This window comes from Sinohyriopsis cumingii, chromosome 14 (assembly GCF_028554795.1).
Source record: "Sinohyriopsis cumingii isolate HCF-2022 chromosome 14, ASM2855479v2, whole genome shotgun sequence".
Taxonomy (NCBI): Eukaryota; Metazoa; Mollusca; class Bivalvia; order Unionida; family Unionidae; genus Sinohyriopsis; species Sinohyriopsis cumingii.
Window position 1 is genome coordinate 89,327,794 of NC_142974.1, and position 21,720 is coordinate 89,349,513.

The following is a 21,720-nucleotide window of genomic DNA, read 5'->3' on the forward strand; positions in this document are numbered from 1 at the left end:
TCACATTATCCTGACACCAGGCCAACAAGTCCTAACACTAACCTCTTAATGCTGAACGCCAAGCGAGGCAGCTGTTAGTACCATTTTTTAAGTCTCTGGTATGACTTGGCCGGGGATCGAACCCACAACCTCCCGCATCCGAGGCGGACGCTCTAACCACTAGGCCACCGGAGCGGTGCATGTGTGTAAAACATACCCAACATGGCACTAACATTCAACTTGTTCATTTATATTGATGGGTGGTGACTGAGTTAGGGCAAATCATTACCATAAATCAAGATGTTAATCCACCTGGTATTTTAAGTAGATTAAGTATTGTGTACAGTCTAAGATGAGTAAAACTGATGCAGGACAATTAAAAGTTGCAAGTCATTTGCACACAGGACAATTAACCAACTTAGAAAATTTGTAAGCACTGCCCAACTGCAAAAAATATTGAACCAGACCTGATGGTACATAATGTGACAGTGACAGACCAGGGTAAATGAACACTGCTGGTTCTAGCTAGGAGTGCATGTCAACAGTAAAGATCCTACCCCACTGACACATAATGTATATTACATGACACTATGTAAACATTCTGGCATTAATAAATTGATAATAGATCCAATAAATATTGTTAGTACATAAATCATTTAAATATACACTGGGATGCCTTTGTAATTTTAAGATATTAGGCATGAAATCTGCAACTTATCAAGGAAGATGTAGGAATCAATATATTATCATACAGAAGAATTCTCTAAAAATGCAAGAAAAATATCTTTAGCAAGCTGAAATGCAATGGAATTAGCTTAGTCAGATGGTAGTAACAGCACGATGTTCAATGATCTGAAGTACACAAGCAAAATCCCTTCACTGAAACTGGTTAAAAAAAGAGGATCACTCATGAACCAATTAAAGAACTCAAAACTCAAATAAGTTCTTCAATGCTGAAAGTAAAATGGCAAAAGTGCACTGAAAAGCTAGCAATGATGTGCCTGGGAGACCCTGAGATGTTACAGCAAAGTGATGGTGGGAAGATTTAAATATTTTCTGCACCAAGATAATTTTTTAGGTGGCTTCCTGTTTTCACTCTTATTTTAAACTTTCTTGGTGATACCCACCAGTTCATTATAATAAGCTTAAAATAGTGCTTTGTCAGTCTTATCTAAGCTATACTGTGTAAACATTGTGTGCCTTTTATCTAAAGTATATTGAGAACAAACCCAGCTTGCAGTGGGTGACTGTCTGAACCTCCCAGTTGCCATGTGGTATGTATGTAGATGTAAACAGAAAATATGAATTTAGTAAACCTAAAGTAGCAATTCACTGAGAAATTTAGTGTTGTTATTAAACAGACAAGTTGCTTATGTGGCATTTACCTATGTACCAAGTGAAAATTAGCATAGTAATGAATATTCAACTTGAGAAAAGTTGATATGTGAAAAACTTATCAGTAAAATGTAACAAACCTATAAAACAAATTTTTTTAAACAACATACTTTGTATACTTTAACAGCAGATGTAATTCTTGTCTAACATCAGTGATAAAAAATTATCTTTGACTTTCTTGAAAGAGAAAGCCACCATCATTATGTTCTTTATGAAAATGTATAATCATGTTTAAATGGATTTTTTTAAAAAGGCATGTGAATGTTACAAATGTTTTGTAAATGGGACAGCCTTAGTTGACACCAGATTGACAGAGAGATGGACATCATCAATCCATAAACTATCAATGCTTTGTAAATGGGACAGTCTTAGTTGACACCAGATTGACAGAGATGAACAACATCAATTCATAAGCTGTAAATGCTTTGTAAATGGGACAGTCTTAGTTGATACCAGATTGACAGACAGATGGTAAAGTTCCAACTTTCCTACATTTTTCCTGTACTGCTTAACAGAGAAAACAGAAAAACACATAACAATTCAAAATCAATATCTTGATTTTTTATCATTTAGACTCCATGGACACCACATTTACTTTTTTCTCCCATTATCTCAAATCTGAACAAGGTTACCTGGATTAAGCCAGGCTGTCATTATTATGCAGCAGGTTGCAAGGTTTACCTGGATTAAGCCAAGCTGTCACTATTATGCAACAGGTTGCAAGGTTTACCTGGATTATGCCAGACTGTCATTATTATGCAGCAGGTTGCAAGGTTTACCTGGATTATGCCAGGCTGTCAATATTATGTAGCAGGTGGCAATCAGTATTGATTAGCAATCTCTAGTATAAGTAACAATTTAAATGTTTTTCATCTCTGAGTGACTCACTATCATGCCTCATCTTTCTTGTGAAATTCTACAAATTTATAAATTATAAGGATTTAAAAATGGTATGCGACATTAAATACTGATTGAAAAGTACTGAAACATGTTTCGCGAAAGACATCTCAATTTTACAGTGATAAATATGGACCATCAATGAACAGAATTTGCTATGCCATGTCACTACTGATTTTTCCTTGTTTAAAAAATAAACAAATATTTGAGGACTTCATTTGTATATTTTTTTATACTGTATGGTATTAAAATGAGCAAGCAAATGTTTCTGAAATATCAAAAATCACTTTTTTTGAGATACAAAATTATTCCTGGTCATATCATTTTTCTGAAGATATATATAAACTGGAGAAGTGAAAGCATGTCCCTAAGGTAGCATGTAGCCTCATCTCAAAGTATGCACTAATCTTCTTTTATTTTGGTCAACATCTGATAATAATGAACTGTTCTGTTTCAATAAATGACATCTTCCCATCTATATTATAAAAAATCTTTCAACTAATATTCAGATTTTCAAATGACTTCATGTCAGAATTGTGAGATACAGAGCACACATTTACATGCTGCAGGCAAACTGTTGCAATGAATGGATGAATGAAGAATGAACTGTGCAGTGATTAAACTAATGATTTGCTCCATACTTGTATTTTAGTTCATACTCTAAAAATGTATAAGTGATAGTTATGGGTATAAAGACTATGTTTTGGTAGTACTGGGTATCTTAATTCGATTTTTCAATAAAAGCATCAAAAGGAGTCATTATGTAGTAAAGCGGTTGGCATCAAAATTTTTCATTGAAAACGGGCAACCCTTTACCTTGCATAAGCAATTTTTTATGTCTCTAACACATTCCAGTGGAAGTGCCTTTCAATGCCTTGGTCCAATTCACATACAATATATTTGGACACCTGTACAAAATCTGCACAGAAGTTTGTTTCAATGCCTGCAGTAAACATCAGCCATTTTGAGCAGGTTTCACAGTGCCCCTCTGCCCCCAATTGGAACATATAGACATTGAAGTAAATGATCATTATGTCTCATCATGTGGCTGCTATTTAAGATATCACTGTAAACTCCTATTTAAAGAAACTGAGTCAGATTCTGCACTATCCATAACTGATGCTGTGGATTTTGTTCATCACTTAAGACTAAGTTTGGGTGAATAGAATTATGACTATGATGGCTTCAAAAGTTAAAGACAGGCTCCAATATCAATGTATGCATGACAACAAACTAGCAGATTTAGAAACTAGGAAAGGTACAGCTATGGTTGGTCACATAGTGATACAGACATAGGCAACAAACTAGTAGATTTAGAAACTAGGAAAGGTAGAGCTATGGTTGGTCACATAGTGATACAGACATAGGCAACAAACTAGTAGATTTAGAAACTAGGAAAGGTACAGCTATGGTTGGTCGCATAGTGACACTGACTTGGTTGTGAATGAGTTCCCACAAGATTTAAAAGCATACAAAAAGTTATCTGGTGAAAAGTAATTATGTAGGGATACAGATCAGATTTTATTCTTCAACCAATCTATAGATAACTTTATCTACAAAAAAGATAAAATGGTTAAAATACATGTTTAACATATACTACAATGCTCCGAGTTTTACAGGCATGTCTATTTGCACAGAATCGTTTATGTCACACCTGTTCTATTTATAGCACATGTATACTAATAGGCTACAAAGTAATATAAGCTATCAGGTAAAGAGTTAACTATATCTATCCACCTATATATTTTCTGTCTGTCTGTCTGTATTTACGCATGTCTGTTCTATGTACGTATGTTTCTTATATTTCTCTTGCCTTTATATTACATCCACCTATCTATCAAGATGACTGAGTTATGCCCCTGATAACTGTTACATACATTGGTACCTGTGTACTGTATTCAATGTAGCATGTCTTATTAAGTGCACACAGCTCTTTTGGGCAAGATTTGCGTAATGTCCAATTTAAGTTCATGTTTCAAGCTTAGAACATCTCATGAGAGTGAAGTAGGTACTAAAATCCACTTGGAACATCATGACTTTCTTAGAACTTATCACTATACATGCTAGTTGTCTCATTACTACCCAATACTGCAGTTAAATCAGTCTGAAAAAAAGGGATCTAAATGAATTTAAACTGGGAGCTACCATACTGGGAGGAGAGACTTAACCAGCAAGTGAAAAGCTCAAAACAAAGAGAAAGAGAGGTAATACTTTTAGCATGTCCATACATGTGTTTATGACATCTGTAGGTGTGTGCTTTATATGATGATCTTTAATTTCAATGAATTTACAGGTATATGTTACAGGTATAATGTCAAATATGTTATGCTGAATAGGCAAGAGTTGACACTTTGCTGGATACATTACAAAATGTACTATTGGTCCAAAAACATAACAAAACTAAGTGTCTTCAAATGAGACTGGAAAATTAGCTTACATATTTATCTTAATAGATACTGTGCAACAATCTGTATATCTAATACAGCTATTTGAAATAAATATCCACATGAAGATACAAATTTAGAATCCAGGTAACACTAAAATGGGAGTTTGCATCTGCAACTTTAATACAATTTTCAGATTCAAGATCAACAACTGACCCCACCCTTAATCGTTCCATACAGAATAGTGATGCAGCACTCAGAATTGGCTTTCTGTTAGATTTATTGTAGATGATAACTGTTATCTAGTGGAAAGATCCTGCATCCCTTCTGATAAGGCATTCTCCGACGAATCTGTCAAATTCTGCAGCATGAACACCTGCTGAACCTCTGGTGGGAGCCCACACTTTCCATCCCAGTGGGCCTCATGGAATGAATGAGACTGAAAACAAATGAATGGTCAGTCATTACAGTATTGTAATAATATTGCTAACTGTGTTTAGTAGTATGTATTTTTAAATCTGAATTGCTATTAATATACATTAATATTCACCCAATTAGTTTCAAGCAATCTGAATTGTTTGAAAAATTGCAGACTGTGTATAGTTTGCTGTTGTGGTAAGTAAAAAATCAAAATTTGTGCCTTTTTAAAGATTGAAACAGTATGCTTAATTTCTACAAATATTACACAAACATACCTGTAAATATAATTTTTTTATTTTTTTATTATTGTCTTTCAGGTTCCCAGTAAAAGTATCCTTTGAAGCAGGAGATAAGTATAAATGTACTCAAGTCCACATCATGGTACCCTATATTGTACCATAACCAACAAGAAAAAATGTGGTGCTTTGAAAATAAGTAACAAAGCGCGCACAAATTTAAAGTATGCTAACATGGCTTTAATATTCAAACAATGTATACTCAAATTCAAATACTACACATTCCTATTTCTAAGTGTTTGATTAGTAGCTGAAACTCAACATTCCAATATCCAAGTAGCAAGTACTTCATCACGAGCCCAAATTCAACAGTCAGATATCTGACTGGTAAGTACCTGATCAGTAGCCCAAATTCAACAGTTCAATAACTGACTGGTAAGTAATTGATCATTAACCCAAGTCCAACACATTGATTAGGTACAAAGATCAACATTTTGATATTAGACTGGTAAATACTTTATGAGTAGACCAAGATCAACATTCCAATATTTGACTGGTAAGTACTTAATCAGCAACCCAAGCTCAACATTATATTTGACTGGTAAGCACTTGATCAGTAACCCAAGCTCAAGATTCCAATATCTGACTGGTAAGTACTTAATCAGCAACCCATGCTCAATATTTCGATATCTGACTGGTAAGTACTTGATCAGTAACCCAAGATCAACATTTTGATATTAGACTGGTAAGTACTTGATCAGTAACCCAAGCTGAACATTTCAATATTTGACTGGTAAGTACTTAACGAGTATACCAAGATTAACATTTCGATATCTGAATGGTAAGTACTTGATCAGTAACCCAAGTCCAACACACTGATGTCTGACTGCTAAATACTTTATGAGTAGACCAAGATCAACATTCCAATATTTGACTGGTAAGTACTTAATCAGCATACCAAGATTAACTTTTCGATATCTGAATGGTAAGTACTTGATCAGTAACCCAAGCTCAACATTTTGATATTAGAATGGTAAGTACTTGATCAGTAACCCAAAATGAACATTTCAATATTTGACTGTAAGTATGTAATCAGTAGCCATTCAGAATTTAAGTTGTGTGCATAAGAATGTTTAATAACCTCTAAACCGGATAACTGTAAAATTATAAATCTTGTCAGCATCAAGTGTGAATTTCTTCTTCAAGAGAGTTTTAATCCTTTTCATTCTTTTCATGTCAAATACTAGTTTAGTAACTAAAGCAACATAACTATTGCTGAAGGTAGCTGAAAATTCAAGTTGAAACAATGGAAAACCATGAGGATAATGTTTAATAATTTTAATATTAAGTACACATTGCAACAATGACAAATTTATGGAATATAGTTTCTAATATGAGGCAACTTTCAAGACATACTTTTGCAGAATCAATAATACAATTTAATTATCCTTTCAAAATAATGTTGTTTTCATTTTCACTAATTCTACCCTATCCTTGTCAATATGACCTGTTGGAATGATCAAAATAACTTTTGTTTTTTACTACCGTATTTGCTGACATATAAGTCGATACACAGTATAAGTCAAATTTGCACATTTTGTAAATTTTCCATCCTTCAAAAATACAAATGTAAATATTCTCAATGTTGGGTCAGTTATTTTTCATACACAATCTCTTCCTTAAAATGATAATTATTTGTACACATTTTTTCATACATTTGGAGATTTGTTTTTTACAGACTTAAAATAACATAACATACGATAAAGCTACTTCATTGACATAATCCATATATAAGATCATTCAGAGCACAAGATGAGACACATATTTGCAGATGTGTGTGTGTGTGTGATTTGGATTTTCAATGTAGCTTTAACAATTTTTCTGTCATAATGCTATGATGTCTGCAGTGTGACAGTTTATAGAATGTCTAGCACTGAGGCATCATGCCACAGACATGTAGCATCATGTCCCACCTAGTCACATTATCCTGACACCAGGCCGACCAGTCCTAACACTAACCTCTTAATGCCATGTGCCTAGCGAGGCAGCTGTTAGTACCATCTTTATAAACCTTTGGTATGACTCAGCCGGAGTTATAACCCACAACTTCCTGTATCCAAGGCAGATGATCTAATCACTAGGCCACCAGAATGGTAAAAAAGTATCTACTTACAGGCCAGCAAGTACAATAATTTTACCATACTATTGTCAATATGACCTGATGGATAAGGAATGATCAAGACTACATTTTGATCCTATCATGGTACCATCTGAAAACAAAAACTTAATTGGAGGACATGTCCTCTAAATCTGTTTGCTAACTTTAATATTTTATTTTAAAAAATATTTTTGATAATTCTGAATAAATTCCCCCCAAGTTTCAATTTAAAGTAATAATCGAATACACGGTGGTGAATATGGGATGAGTGATTGATGAGATCCAACTATCTCTGTGTAAGTGGTCAATATTTACATGTGGGGAAAGCGGGGATGTGTGAGGGTGTGTCTGTGTGCACATTTTGGGTAACAGTATGGGTTTCAGGTTTGTGACATAATTTCTTTAACAGGCTGAAGGAGGGCTTAAATTTCTACATTACAGGATTTGACAATTACCCATCCGCTATACACAAAGGCAGCCAACCATTCTAAAAATCTGTTTAACAAGGACATAACCGCATCTGAATCACCTGTATTAAATATTACATCATTTTAATGATGAGCCTGAAATTTTTGTGAAAGGTATATTTTCTATCAAGATGGATAAAAAAAAATGTGAAATGCAATTTCCATTCCTTTCAAACTCACACTTTTGATGTCCCTGCACCAGATATTAGAGCACTGACCATTGCAGATAGGGCAGGGTCTCTGAAGTGCAAATCCTCCACATTCAGGGCAGTCAGCATCAAATTTGCCATCATACCAACACTGACCACATCTACAATGGCAAATGGTACTAAACTGTCTATGTACATACCTACCAAATGGTAGTAAAGTATACATACATACATACCATAGGTAAAGTAAAATTGTTAAATGCTGTTGGTCATTTGACCTATCCAATGCATACCCCACCCCTAACTCCACCTTCATCTTACATTGGTAAGTTAACATAAGTATCACAATACATAGTATTAGCCTTATATATGTACTTGCCATTACAAATGTCTTTATATATGTACTTGCCATTATAAAAGTCCTTATATATGTACTTGCCATTATAAATGTCCTTATATATGTACTTGCCATTATAAATGTCTTTATATATGTACTTGCCATTATAAAAGTCCTTATATATGTACTTGCCATTATAAAAGTCCTTATATATGTACTCGCCTTTATAAATGTCCTTCTATATGTACTTGCCATTATAAATGTCTTTATATATGTACTTACCATTATAAATGTCTTTATATAAGTACTTACCATTATAAATGTCTTTATATAGGTACTTGCCATTATAAGTCCTTATATATGTACTTGCCATTACAAAAGTCCTTATATATGTACTTGCCATTATAAATGTCCTTATATATGTACTCGCCATTATAAATGTCCTTATATATGTACTCGCCATTATAAAAGTCCTTATATATGTACTCGCCATTATAAATGTCCTTATATATGTACCTGCCATTATAAATGTCCTTATATATGTACTTGCCATTATAAATGTCTTTATATATGTACTTACCATTATAAATGTCTTTATATATGTACTTGCCATTATAAATGTCCTTTTCTTAAAATGCACACCTCAGCTTGCTCTGTTGTGAAAACCTGCACAATGTGTATGCTGTTACAGAGAGATATTCTCACTATGCTTACGATATAGCATAATGGGTACTGCCTAAAGTTGTCTGTCATGTCTTTGTCTCTTTAAGGTTTTAGTTTTAGCCATATGACATGGCTCTAAGACTGTTTACTGAGTCATCTCCTTCTACAGTTAATTTCTGGTAAATCATTATTTTCCTTGTGAACATTTAGTGAATATTTTCAAGCAACCTTGGTGATTTTCTTAAGCTGGATTAGTAATACTGAACTATGATGGATTGTGATATTTAAGAAATAAAAGTGTTGTCAATCTAGATACATATCTGACATTGTTTTGTGGGATGGACTAGTAAAGATTCAGCAGGACTAGAACATTTCTCAATCTACTAGTCCTTCTGTCAACATGGAAATTTTGTTAAATTTTGTACATGCAACTTACTAATTAATGAGTCTCATTACTTCAGGAATTTGGCCTTTGACTTTGCCTTGAACACTTAAATCTGATAATTCTTTATTTCTGTTCTTCTAAATATCTTCGCTGCTAACCAGGATTTTTCCATATAACCCTTTACGGAAAATGTACATTCTTAAGATCTGACAGTTCTATAAAACTGCCGGTCAAGAACTAGTTACTCAGGGTCCAGAAGAAGCAACGAGGTCCAAGACTGACATTTGCTGGTCCAGGGATCAGAGCTCTATTTTATGTGTGGCATAAGCAAAGGTCTTGGTTTGGTGCTTTAACGCACAGCAACACAAGTAAGTTATTTGGTGCCATGGTAACCGGACAAAATGCCTTGTACACACCAATGTTCTTGACACTGGCAGATTCAAACCCACAAATTGTCAGTCTAGAGTTTGGCATGCTAACCAATAAGCTAACATGGTTTTTCACATGCAAAGGTATTCCTCATATATGTTTGCATATGCAAGATACATCTCAAGACATGCTGGAAGTCACAAAGGTGCAACCATCAAAGTGTTGTCTTGTTTATTCAGCATTTGTTTTTGAATGACAAATTTCCTGGAAATCATTTGTGTTGGATAAAGAAGACCAGATTGTACTAAGATTATCTACATTTGTATTGGACAAAGAAGACCAAATTGTACCAGGATATCTACATTTGTGTTGGGTAAAGAAGACCACACTACCAGGATATCTACATTTGTGTTGGATAAAGAAGACCAGATTGTACTAGGGTATTTCCACTTGGGTTGGATAAAGAAGACCACACTGAACTAGGATATTTAAATTTGTGTTGTATAAAGAAAAAAAATTGTGTTGGATAAAGACCAAATTTTACTAGGATATCTACATTTGTGTTGGATAAAGAAGACCACATTGTACTAGGATATTAACATTTGTGTTGAATAAAGAAGACCAAATTGTACTAGGATATCTACATTTGTGTTGGATAAAGAAGACCAGATTATACTAGGATATCTACAATTGTGTTGGATAAAGAAGACCAGATTATACTAGGATATCTACAATTGTGTTGGATAAAGAAGACCAGATTATACTAGGATATCTACAATTGTGTTGGATAAAGAAGACCAGATTATACTAGGATATCTACATTTGTGATGGATAAAGAAGACCAGATTATACTAGATATCTACAATTGTATTGGATAAAGAAGACCAGATTATACCAGGATATCTATAATTGTATTGGATAAAGAAGACCAGATTATACTAGGATGTCTACAATTGTGATGGATGAAGAAGACCACATTGTACTAGGATATTAACATTTCTATTGGATAAAGAAGACCAGATTGTACTAGGATATCTACATTTGTATTGGATAAAGAAGACCAGATTATTCTAGGATATCTACAATTGTATTGGATAAATAAGACCAGATTATACTAGGATATCTACATTTGTATTGCATAAAGAAGACCAGATTATACTAGGATATCTACATTTGTATTGGATAAAGAAGACCAGATTATACTAGGATATCTATAATTGTATTGGATAAAGAAGACCAGATTATACTAGGATGTCTACAATTGTGATGGATAAAGAAGACCACATTGTACTAGGATATTAACATTTGTATTGGATAAAGAAGACCAGATTATACTAGGATATCTACATTTGTATTGGATAAAGAAGGCCAGATTATACTAGGATATCTACAATTGTATTGGATAAATAAGACCAGATTATACTAGGATATCTACATTTGTATTGCATAAAGAAGACCAGATTATACCAGGATATCTACATTTGTATTGGATAAAGAAGACCAGATTATACTAGGATATCTATAACTGTATTGGATAAAGAAGACCAGATTATACTAGGATATCTACATTTGTGTTGGATAAAGAAGGCCAGATTATACTAGGATATCTACAATTGTATTGGATAAATAAGACCAGATTATACTAGGATATCTACATTTGTATTGCATAAAGAAAACCAGATTATACTAGGATATCTACATTTGTGATGGATAAAGAAGACCAGATTATACCAGGATAACTACAGTTGTATTGGATAAAGAAGACCAGATTATACCAGGATATCTATAATTGTATTGGATAAAGAAGACCAGATTATACTAGGATGTCTACAATTGTGATGGATAAAGAAGACCACATTGTACTAGGATATTAACATTTGTATTGGATAAAGAAGACCAGATTATACTAGGATATTTACATTTGTATTGCATAAAGAAGACCAGATTATACTAGGATATCTACATTTGTATTGCATAAAGAAAACCAGATTATACTAGGATATCTACATTTGTATTGGATAAAGAAGACCAGATATACTAGGATATTTACATTTGTATTGCATAAAGAAGACCAGATTATACTAGGATATCTATAATAATATTGGATAAAGAAGACCAGATTATACTAGGATATCTATAATAGTACTGGATAAAGAAGACCAGATTATACTAGGATATCTACAATTGTATTGGATAAAGAAGACCAGATTATACTAGGTTATCTACATTTGTATTGGATAAAGAAGACCAGATTATACTAGGATATTTACATTTGTATTGCATAAAGAAGACCAGATTATACTAGGATATCTACATTTGTATTGCATAAAGAAAACCAGATTATACTAGGATATCTACATTTGTATTGGATAAAGAAGACCAGATATACTAGGATATTTACATTTGTATTGCATAAAGAAGACCAGATTATACTAGGATATCTATAATAATATTGGATAAAGAAGACCAGATTATACTAGGATATCTATAATAGTATTGGATAAAGAAGACCAGATTATACTAGGATATCTACATTTGTATTGCATAAAGAAGACCAGATTATACTAGGATATCTACATTTGTATTGCATAAAGAAGACCAGATTATACTAGGATATCTACATTTTATTGCATAAAGAAGACCAGATTCTACTAGGATATCTACAATTGTATTGGATAAAGAAGATTGTTCTAGGATATCTACAATTGTGATGGATAAAGACCAGACTGTACTAGGAGATTAACATTTGTTTTGAATAAAGAAGACCAGATTATACTAGGATATCTACATTAGTGTTGGATAAAGACCACATGGTATTAGGATATCTACATTTGTATTGGATAAAGAAGACCAGATGGTACTAGGATATCTACATTTGTATTGGATAAAGAAGACCAGATTGTACTAGGATATCTAGAATTGTGATGGATAAAGAAGACCAGATTGTACTAGGCTATTTACATTTGTGTTGAAAAAAGAAGACCAGATCATACTAGGATATCTACATTTGTGTTGAAAAAAGAAGACCATATTGTACTAGGATATCTACATTTGTATTGAAGAAAGAAGACCAGATTATACTAAGACATTTACATTTGTATTGCACAAAGAAGACCAGATTATACTGGGATATCTACATTTGTATTGGATAAAGAAGACCAGATGGTAGTAGGATATCTACAATTGTGATGGATAAAGAAGACCAGATTATACTAGGATATCTACAATTGTGTTGGATAAAGAAGACACATTGTACTAGGATATTAACATTTTTGTTGAATAAAGAAGACCAGATTGTACTAGGATATCTATAATTGTACTGGATAAAGAAGACCAGATTGTACTAGGCTATTTACATTTGTGTTGAAAAAAGATCACATTGTACATAGGATACTTACATTTGTGTTGAAAAAAGAAGACCAGATCATACTAGGATATCTATATTTGTGTTGAAAAAAGAAGACCATATTGTACTAGGATATCTACATTTGTATTGCATAAAGAAGACCAGATTATACTAAGACATTTACATTTGTATTGCATAAAGAAGACCAGATTATACTGGGATATCTACATTTGTATTGGATAAAGAAGACCAAATTGTACTAGGATATCTACATTTGTATTGGATAAAGAAGACCAAATTGTACTAGGATATTAACATTAGTGTTGAATAAAGAAGACCAGATTGTACTAGGATATCTATAATTGTACTGGATAAAGAAGACCAGATTGTACTAGGCTATTTACATTTGTGTTGAAAAAAGATCACATTGTGCATAGGATACTTACATTTGTGTTGAAAAAAGAAGACCAGATCATACTAGGATATCTACATTTGTGTTGAAAAAAGAAGACCATATTGTACTAGGATATCTACATTTGTATTGCATAAAGAAGACCAGATTATACTAAGACATTTACATTTGTATTGCATAAAGAAGACCAGATTATACTGGGATATCTACATTTGTATTGGATAAAGAAGACCAAATTGTACTAGGATATCTACATTTGTATTGGATAAAGAAGACCAAATTGTACTAGGATATTAACATTAGTGTTGAATAAAGAAGACCAGATTGTACTAGGATATCTATAATTGTACTGGATAAAGAAGACCAGATTGTACTAGGCTATTTACATTTGTGTTGAAAAAAGATCACATTGTACATAGGATACTTACATTTGTGTTGAAAAAAGAAGAGCAGATCATACTAGGATATCTACATTTGTGTTGAAAAAAGAAGACCATATTGTACTAGGATATCTACATTTGTATTGCATAAAGAAGACCAGATTATACTAAGACATTTACATTTGTATTGCATAAAGAAGACCAGATTATACTGGGATATCTACATTTGTATTGGATAAAGAAGACCAAATTGTACTAGGATATCTACATTTGTATTGGATAAAGAAGACCAAATTGTACTAGGATATCTACATTAGTGTTGAATAAAGAAGACCAGATTATACTAGGACATCTACAATTGTATTGGATAAAGAAGACCAGATTGTACTTGGATATTTACATTTGTATTGGATAAAGAAGACCAAATTGTACTAGGATATCTACATTTGTATTGGATAAAGAAGAACAGATTGTACTAGGATATCTACATTTGTATTGGATAAAGAAGACCAGATTGTACTAGGATATTTACATTTGTATTGGATAAAGAAGACCAGATTATACTAGGATATCTACATTTTTGTATTGGATAAAGAAGACCAGATTATACTAGGATATTTACGTTAGTGTTGAATAAAGAAGACCAGATTATACTAGGATATTTACATTAGTGTTGGATAAAGAAGACCAGATTGTACTAGGATATCTACAATTGTATTGGATAAAGAAGACCAGATTGTACTAGGATATCTACATTTGTATTGGATAAAGAAGACCAGATTATACTAGGATATCTACATTTGTATTGGATAAAGAAGACCAGATTATACTAGGATATTTACATTATACAATTACAGTACAACAAACAGCCACTAATGGGTAAAGGCAAAACCAACAGTTACCCACAGCTGAACTCTGTACACAGGTTTACCATTTAAAATTACTTTTTAAACAAATAACATGGATTTCATGTGTTATTAACATTTTTAACATAGATTTAACAATTTTCAAGCCATATTGCTATGATGTCTGCAGTGTGGAAGTTTACAGTGACTCTAGAACTGGGGCATCATGCCACAGACTTGAGGCATCATGTCCCACCCAGTCACAATATCCTGACACCAGACTGACCAGTCCTAACACTAACATCTTAATGCTGAGAGCATAGCAAGGCAACTGTTAGTATCATTTTTGTAAGTCTCTGGTATTTCTTGGTCGGAGCTCGAACCTGCAACCTCCTGCATCTGAGGCAGATGCTCAAACCACTAGGACTGAATATCATCATAATCATCATCACCATTATTATTACCATATTTGCCAGCCTAGAAGTCAATGCGAAGTATAAGCTGAATCAGCAAATTTGGAAATTTTCCATCCCTCATCCTTATATAAGTTGATGCTGAGTAGAAGACATTCAAAAGTGAGGCTAACAGAAATGGCTCTAATCTCGTGAGCTGTAATCCTCATGCGGGAATTCTGATCTTGAGAGATCTCTGAGTACGCCAACCATATAATCCCTTCAGCCATGAAGCAAGGGCATCAGGGTGATGCCCTGTTTCCTGGCCCTGACTGAGAGGAAGAGATGTTTGAGTGTGCCATGACTTGTCTCAGTGTGTCTCAAGTAGTGTGTAAGGGCGCAGATGTGAAGCTATTCTGATCTGGTGAGTACACCAAGTGCATGACCCCTTCAGCCAGAATTTGCTTGAAACTTCGAAGCAGCAAGCTACATGAGAAGAGATGTTGTTCATGCCATGACTTGTCTCTGTGCATCTCAAGTAATGCTTGAGGGCGCAGACAGGATCTTTCATGGCTGCTGCTCTCGACTTATCTATGTAAAAGAGAGGACGAATGACAAATCATTAGTTACCTATGGATAGCAACTGATTCTTGGCAGCTAGCCATGGTTGTGTAAGGAGGATTACCAAATGATCCAAACTGAACAAAAGATAGCTTGGGTTGAATGAAATGGCATTTAGCTCACTGATCCTGCGAAAGCTAAAGCTATCAGGAAGTATATCTTGTATGAAAGGAACTTAATGAAACATGAGTAAGAAGTTCAAACTTGCTTGAGTTGAGCCAAGTTAGAACCCAAGACAAAGTCCATTTTGGAAACAATGTTATGTATATTGGTCACTGGAGATCAAATTGTCTAACAGATGTGAGAGATCTTTATCATGCCCAGTGTCACATCTGCCATGATATCGGAATGTGTCAGAGATCAAAGATCACTGAGAACATGAACAGAATCTTGCATGGCTGCTGTTCTCAACCTGGCAATGTAAGAAAGCGAGCAGGGATGCTGGTTGACTACCAACAGATGGTCAACTGTTCTGGGCTATGAATCCCAACGGTATCATGTGAACCACTGAACCCTCCGATCTGAACTGAAGAGAATTCAGGTAAACATAAAGGGGGATGCAGCCCTCTTACCCTGCATGCTGAAGCCAAAGCTATCAGTAAACAAGGTCTGTATAATAGTAACTTTAGTGATGTGTAGGCTTGAAGTTCGAATCTAGCAATGTTAGAAAACTCTGACTGGATCCATTTGGAGACAAATTAGGGATATTGATCAAGGAGACCAATGTTGTCTACAAGATCAGACAGGTCTCTTTCCCACCCAAACATGTTGCCATGATGCCAGAATGTGCCCAGTATCATAGGGCAGTAGCCATTGGTAGCAATTGGGGTCCAGTGTCATATGATGTTTGCAGTGTGGCAGTTTATAGTCATGTCTTGCACTTGGGCATCATGCTGCAGGCATGTGGCACCATGTCCCACCCAGTCACATTATCCTGACACCTGGCCGATCAGTCCTAAGACTAACCTCTTAATGCTGAGCACCTAGCAAGGCAGCTGTTAGTATACATTTTTTAAAGTCTTTAGTATGACTCGGCCAGGGTTTGAATCCACAACTTCCTGCACCCGAGGTGGATGCTCTAGCCACTAGGCCACCAGAGCAGTCCAAATGAGATACTAGTATCAATATGCTGTTGGTGTTGTACTTTACAACGCTGTCAAATGCAGCTTTGGGGAATGAAACATATTCTAATTATGTAATACCTTCCGGCTATTGGTGACAGCTACTTAATATTTTACCTGGAAATCAGTACCCAGTGACTAGCAACTATAACTTATTACCAAACCCAATAGTCAAAACCAGGTGCTCGGTTCCTTAATAGATAAATGGTGCAAAGTGACGGTAGTAATTGCTTTACTTGGTGACCAGTGCTCAGACCTTGTCACTGACCAATGATTGCTCAGTCATTGACAACCCTACTGATGAATGAGTTCTTAATTTTGAATGCAAGTTTACCCAAATAAAAAGACCACACATCACTTCTGCTGGGAAGGAGGGACTCACATACATGCTGGTCACTTCCCAACACCAGATTGTGCTGCTGATCTAAAGCTAATGACTTCCTCTCACCAGAAAGTCTCAATGTACTGGAATGTGCCAGGGCTCCATTCCTTATAAAACTTGTTGTTTTCCTTAATCTGGGAAGTGCCAATGACCCCTCCTTCTTTCTATTTCTATAGAAGTATCAGCTATTCTAAATCCCATTCCTCATTTGACCATAAGGCCCAGAAAGGACATTTGTGTGAGTATACATAGTTTATGCAAAGCAACTGGGGTGAGTATCACAAGTAGCCATTTTATGATTGCGTTTGCCAACTCCTTGTGACATACTGAAAAGCTGAGGGGAAAAAATACAGAAAAGCAGCAACAAACTGCATAATATTATAAAGAAAAACTGCTTTGTTAAAACCTAACACTGGTTACTAGTGAAAGGACACATAAAGAAAAACTGCTTTGTTAAAACCTTCAACATCACTGAAAGGGATAAAGATACAGGAAAACTACTAGAAGATATCTAATACAACATCGACAATATATGTATCATTAACGGCAATAATGCCAATAAACACTGTAAATGATGAAAACTGTCGAGCACCCAGAGACTTGTGATAACCAGGTAAGGAATATTTATCTTGGACTGGCAACTGGCACCAGGAAATGAGAAGCAATCCAATAATAGCAAGTAATGCATATGACCTATTAAACACAATTATGTGTTAAATGTTTAATGCCATTAAAACAAATTATAGTCCTAACTGCAGCTAATATAATGTTCTGTGGAACCATTGCCCAATTATAATTGTAGTTTCTGTAACAATGTTATTATGTAAAAGCAAATTCTCTTAAATATTCAAATAGAATTAAACACTACTTGAATTCTGTGATAAAGCTATAAAACTCACAAATGACAAGTTGATATTTTCCTTTGATATGGCTGTGAGTGAAGAAGTCCATCCACTTGTTCCTTGGTGAAATCCTTGCCTTGTGCAACATATTCTGCTTCTGAGAGAGGCAAGGTGTAGAACACAGTATTGCGTGGACAACTCAACAGTTCATCTGAAATGAATGGTAGTCAGACCTAAATGGATGAATCATAAGAAATCAGTCAAATGATATTTCAATTCTGGTACAACCAGTGTCAGCTGGATAAACTGTTTTATTTTATATTTTTCTTTTGGTTTTTTATTATCCCCTATATTTAAATTTTCAAGCCTGAAAAAATTTCTTTCTCATACCTATATCTAACATTTCACTGCCTATGCAAACATTTAGCAAAATCATGGGAAACACATATAATTGAGTTTGTAAGCATTTGAGATTTTTGTGTGAATTTCATATGAATATGTTTTCATTAAATCTTTCACTTTTGTGAAATTGGAAGAAGGGAGTACAATATTTTTCTATCAGTTTCAATGGCAATTTTAAATGTGTGCTTGGTGTTTTGGAATAAGAAGAAGTACAATATTTTTCTATCAGTTTCAATGGCAATTTCTACTGTGTGTTTGGTGTTGAGGAGAAAGAGAGAAGTACAATCTTTATCTATCAGTTTCACTGGCAATTTTAACTGTGTGCCTAGTGTTTACGAGTAAGAAGGAAGTACAATGTTTTTCTGCAAGTTTCAATGGCAATTTTAACTGTGTGCTTGGTGTTTAAAAAAAGAAGCAAAATGTTTTATCACTTTTAATGGCAATTTCAACTGTGTGCTAGGTGTTTAGGAGTAAGAAGGAAATACAATATTTTTCTATCAGTTTCAATGGCAATTTTAACTGTGTGATTGGTGTTTGGGAGTAAGAAGGAAGTACACAAGTTTTCACCTGTTTCAGTAGTAATTTTAACTGTATGCTTGGTGTTTAGGAGTAAGAAAGAAATACAATATTAATGTTTCACATTCACTAGTGTTTATTATTATGCTCTTAAATGAAAAAATCTACAGATACAGTAAAGTTTTTTTAAAAAATGGACAAGAACTTCATCCCCAAAAATGCTATATAATTCAACTGTCTCAAGAATAAAACCATCATAATATTAGTATGCTATATTTTGGTGCCAAAGTTACTAGCGATGTGAAATTAAGACCTTATATTTAAAGAAATATGCATCAAAACAAATCATATTTAGGCATATTATAACCTAACTAATTATACTGCCCAAAAAATGTGAAAACATTGTTCAAAGGTTTAGTAAGATACTATTCAAAATATGCTAGTATTGATTGCTATGAAGGATTGCAGGATGAAAAAATGCAATAGCATGCAGTCAGATTTGTTACACCCAATTTAAAGTATAAAACCAGAAAGTATGACTACCATTATAAATTGGTCATCTTGAAAGCCCTAAACCAATGTAGACTGGAAAACAAAATAATTGCTTTTTACAAAGGTTTAAAAAAAATTGCAAAAACTATCCCCTGCTACAATTTGATTAATTCAAAGCACTGGTAGAAATCAGCACTATTATACCTACAAGATACCCACTGTTCAAGCAGATGACAGAACTAGGTTTCTTCCTCTTCAAGAACCATCATAGATTTGATTATTTCAGCACAATTATTAAATGGAAAATGAGTATGGTCAAATTTTGACCAAACTAATCAACATCACACATGTCCAAGTTTGTATCTTTGGACTGTGAGGCATGTCCACATTTGTATCTTTGGAATGTGAGAAATGTCCACATTTGTATCTTTGGAATGTGAGAAATGTCCACATTTGTATCTTTGGAATGTGAGAAATGTCCAAGTTTTTATATAGACCATGGGACATGACATTCATAAAATATCAGCTTTACCTGTCTGAACAGGAAGTTGCTATGGACAAAAATTTTGTTTGAAGAGGAATGTCCTTTTGATATATGAAACAAAAATCTGGAATCAGTTGTCATACAAAAGTATTCTGGTGTACCAAACTTTCACATAAAACATAGTAAAAGATTTTTCCTAAATGAAGATATATTTCCATCTTAAAGTTCATGAATAAAATGGTTGGTTACAGGAAAAAAGGGATATTCTACTTCCCTCAATAATATAATGGTTTTGACCTAGTCCACTATGTATTATTTGCAGTTCAAGTGTGACAAGTTTTTGGATATTAAAATCTTATGGTAAAGGAATCAACACAGCAAATCTTGTTTGACATTTTGGAATAACCATTCTTAATGAGATCCTCATGAATATTAATGTATTGAGAAAACGAGGCTAAACTAGGCAGATCAAGTTGTCCAAGTAAAGATTGATGGAATAGCATAAGGTTTTAGCAATGTCTGTAGGGTGTCCATTTATAGTCCTGTTGCTTAAAGTGTCTAGAACAGACAACTGTATTTGTGACAATCTAACAAAACAAAAAATAAAACATGAGTTAATTTAAATAATTAGTTCTCAAAAAACAAACAATTATTTCAGCACAGGCCATTGAAATTATATCACTGTAGTAAATAAAAATGCCAGGATATGCAAGAAAAAAGGGAGGAAAAAAAATCACATACATGTATATATATATATTTGCTTTCCTTTCTGGGGGATTCTCTGACATTAACTTACAACAATGATAGAATTTCAACAGCCTGTGATTTAAGTGTGCATTTTCCCTTATGTTTATACACATCAATATGTTTTATCAACAGTTTCATTAATTCTTATCCAGTTACGTTCTCTCTATCTATCTCTCATAATTTCATTGAACTTGTCCTCTCATCATTTTCAATGTACTGGTACTATCTCTCTTCTCTAGCGTGTTCATTTTCATTCTACTGTTTCTATTTATTTTTTCAACAAGATAATAAAGTTTTCTTTTTCTGTAATTACTACCTGTACATCAATTTATAATCTCTGATATAAGTGTGCTGCATGATGGAACGCCCAGTTTTCGATGACCCTGTTTTGTGGAATGGGACTAGGGGTAACATTTGTAGAAACCTACCATTATAAAACACATATAAACACTCATTTGCAAACACACCAACAATCATCCAGTTTGTTATATTAAAATTCGGCTCCTCATCAGGACATATTGCAACAATCCATGTTCTACAAAGTTCCATCTTCTTCACTGATGGAATATGGTGGAAGCTTAAATCTATGTGAATTCTAGCATTGCCAATGCGCAACAAAACAGAACAATATTCATCACGATTTTTTTCCCTTGCCAGAATCGATTGTAGCAGCCATGGTTGTGAGCTAAAATGAAGCTAGTGCCTAGCTTAGCCTCGTTTTGGATTCCTTGACCCAGGGTCACATGAATACACGAATACATTCTGAGAATGGTCTATATTTTGCTGAATATACATATTTAAAGTGCTTTTATTATTGACTGGCTCTATATCACTAGAAAATCTGAATTTGCTGATGATGTCAGAATTTGAAATATCAGCTCATATTCTTTATAATTTAC

At 33.9% G+C, this 21,720-nt stretch overlaps 1 protein-coding gene across 1 annotated transcript in view; it reads right to left on the minus strand.

Moving 5' to 3' along the window:
* Positions 1-3,779: 3,779 nt before the first annotated feature.
* The window catches only part of LOC149784334 (uncharacterized), a 44,176-nt gene continuing 26,235 nt past the window's right edge, over positions 3,780-21,720 (minus strand). The window contains exons 3-5 of the mRNA XM_089932377.1: positions 18,238-18,391; positions 8,117-8,246; positions 3,780-5,094 (exon numbers count right to left, since the gene is read on the minus strand). Of these exons, the coding sequence (XP_089788503.1) occupies positions 4,954-5,094; positions 8,117-8,246; positions 18,238-18,391 (425 nt within the window). The 3' untranslated portion in view covers positions 3,780-4,953. The remainder of the gene's footprint in view (positions 5,095-8,116; positions 8,247-18,237; positions 18,392-21,720) is intronic.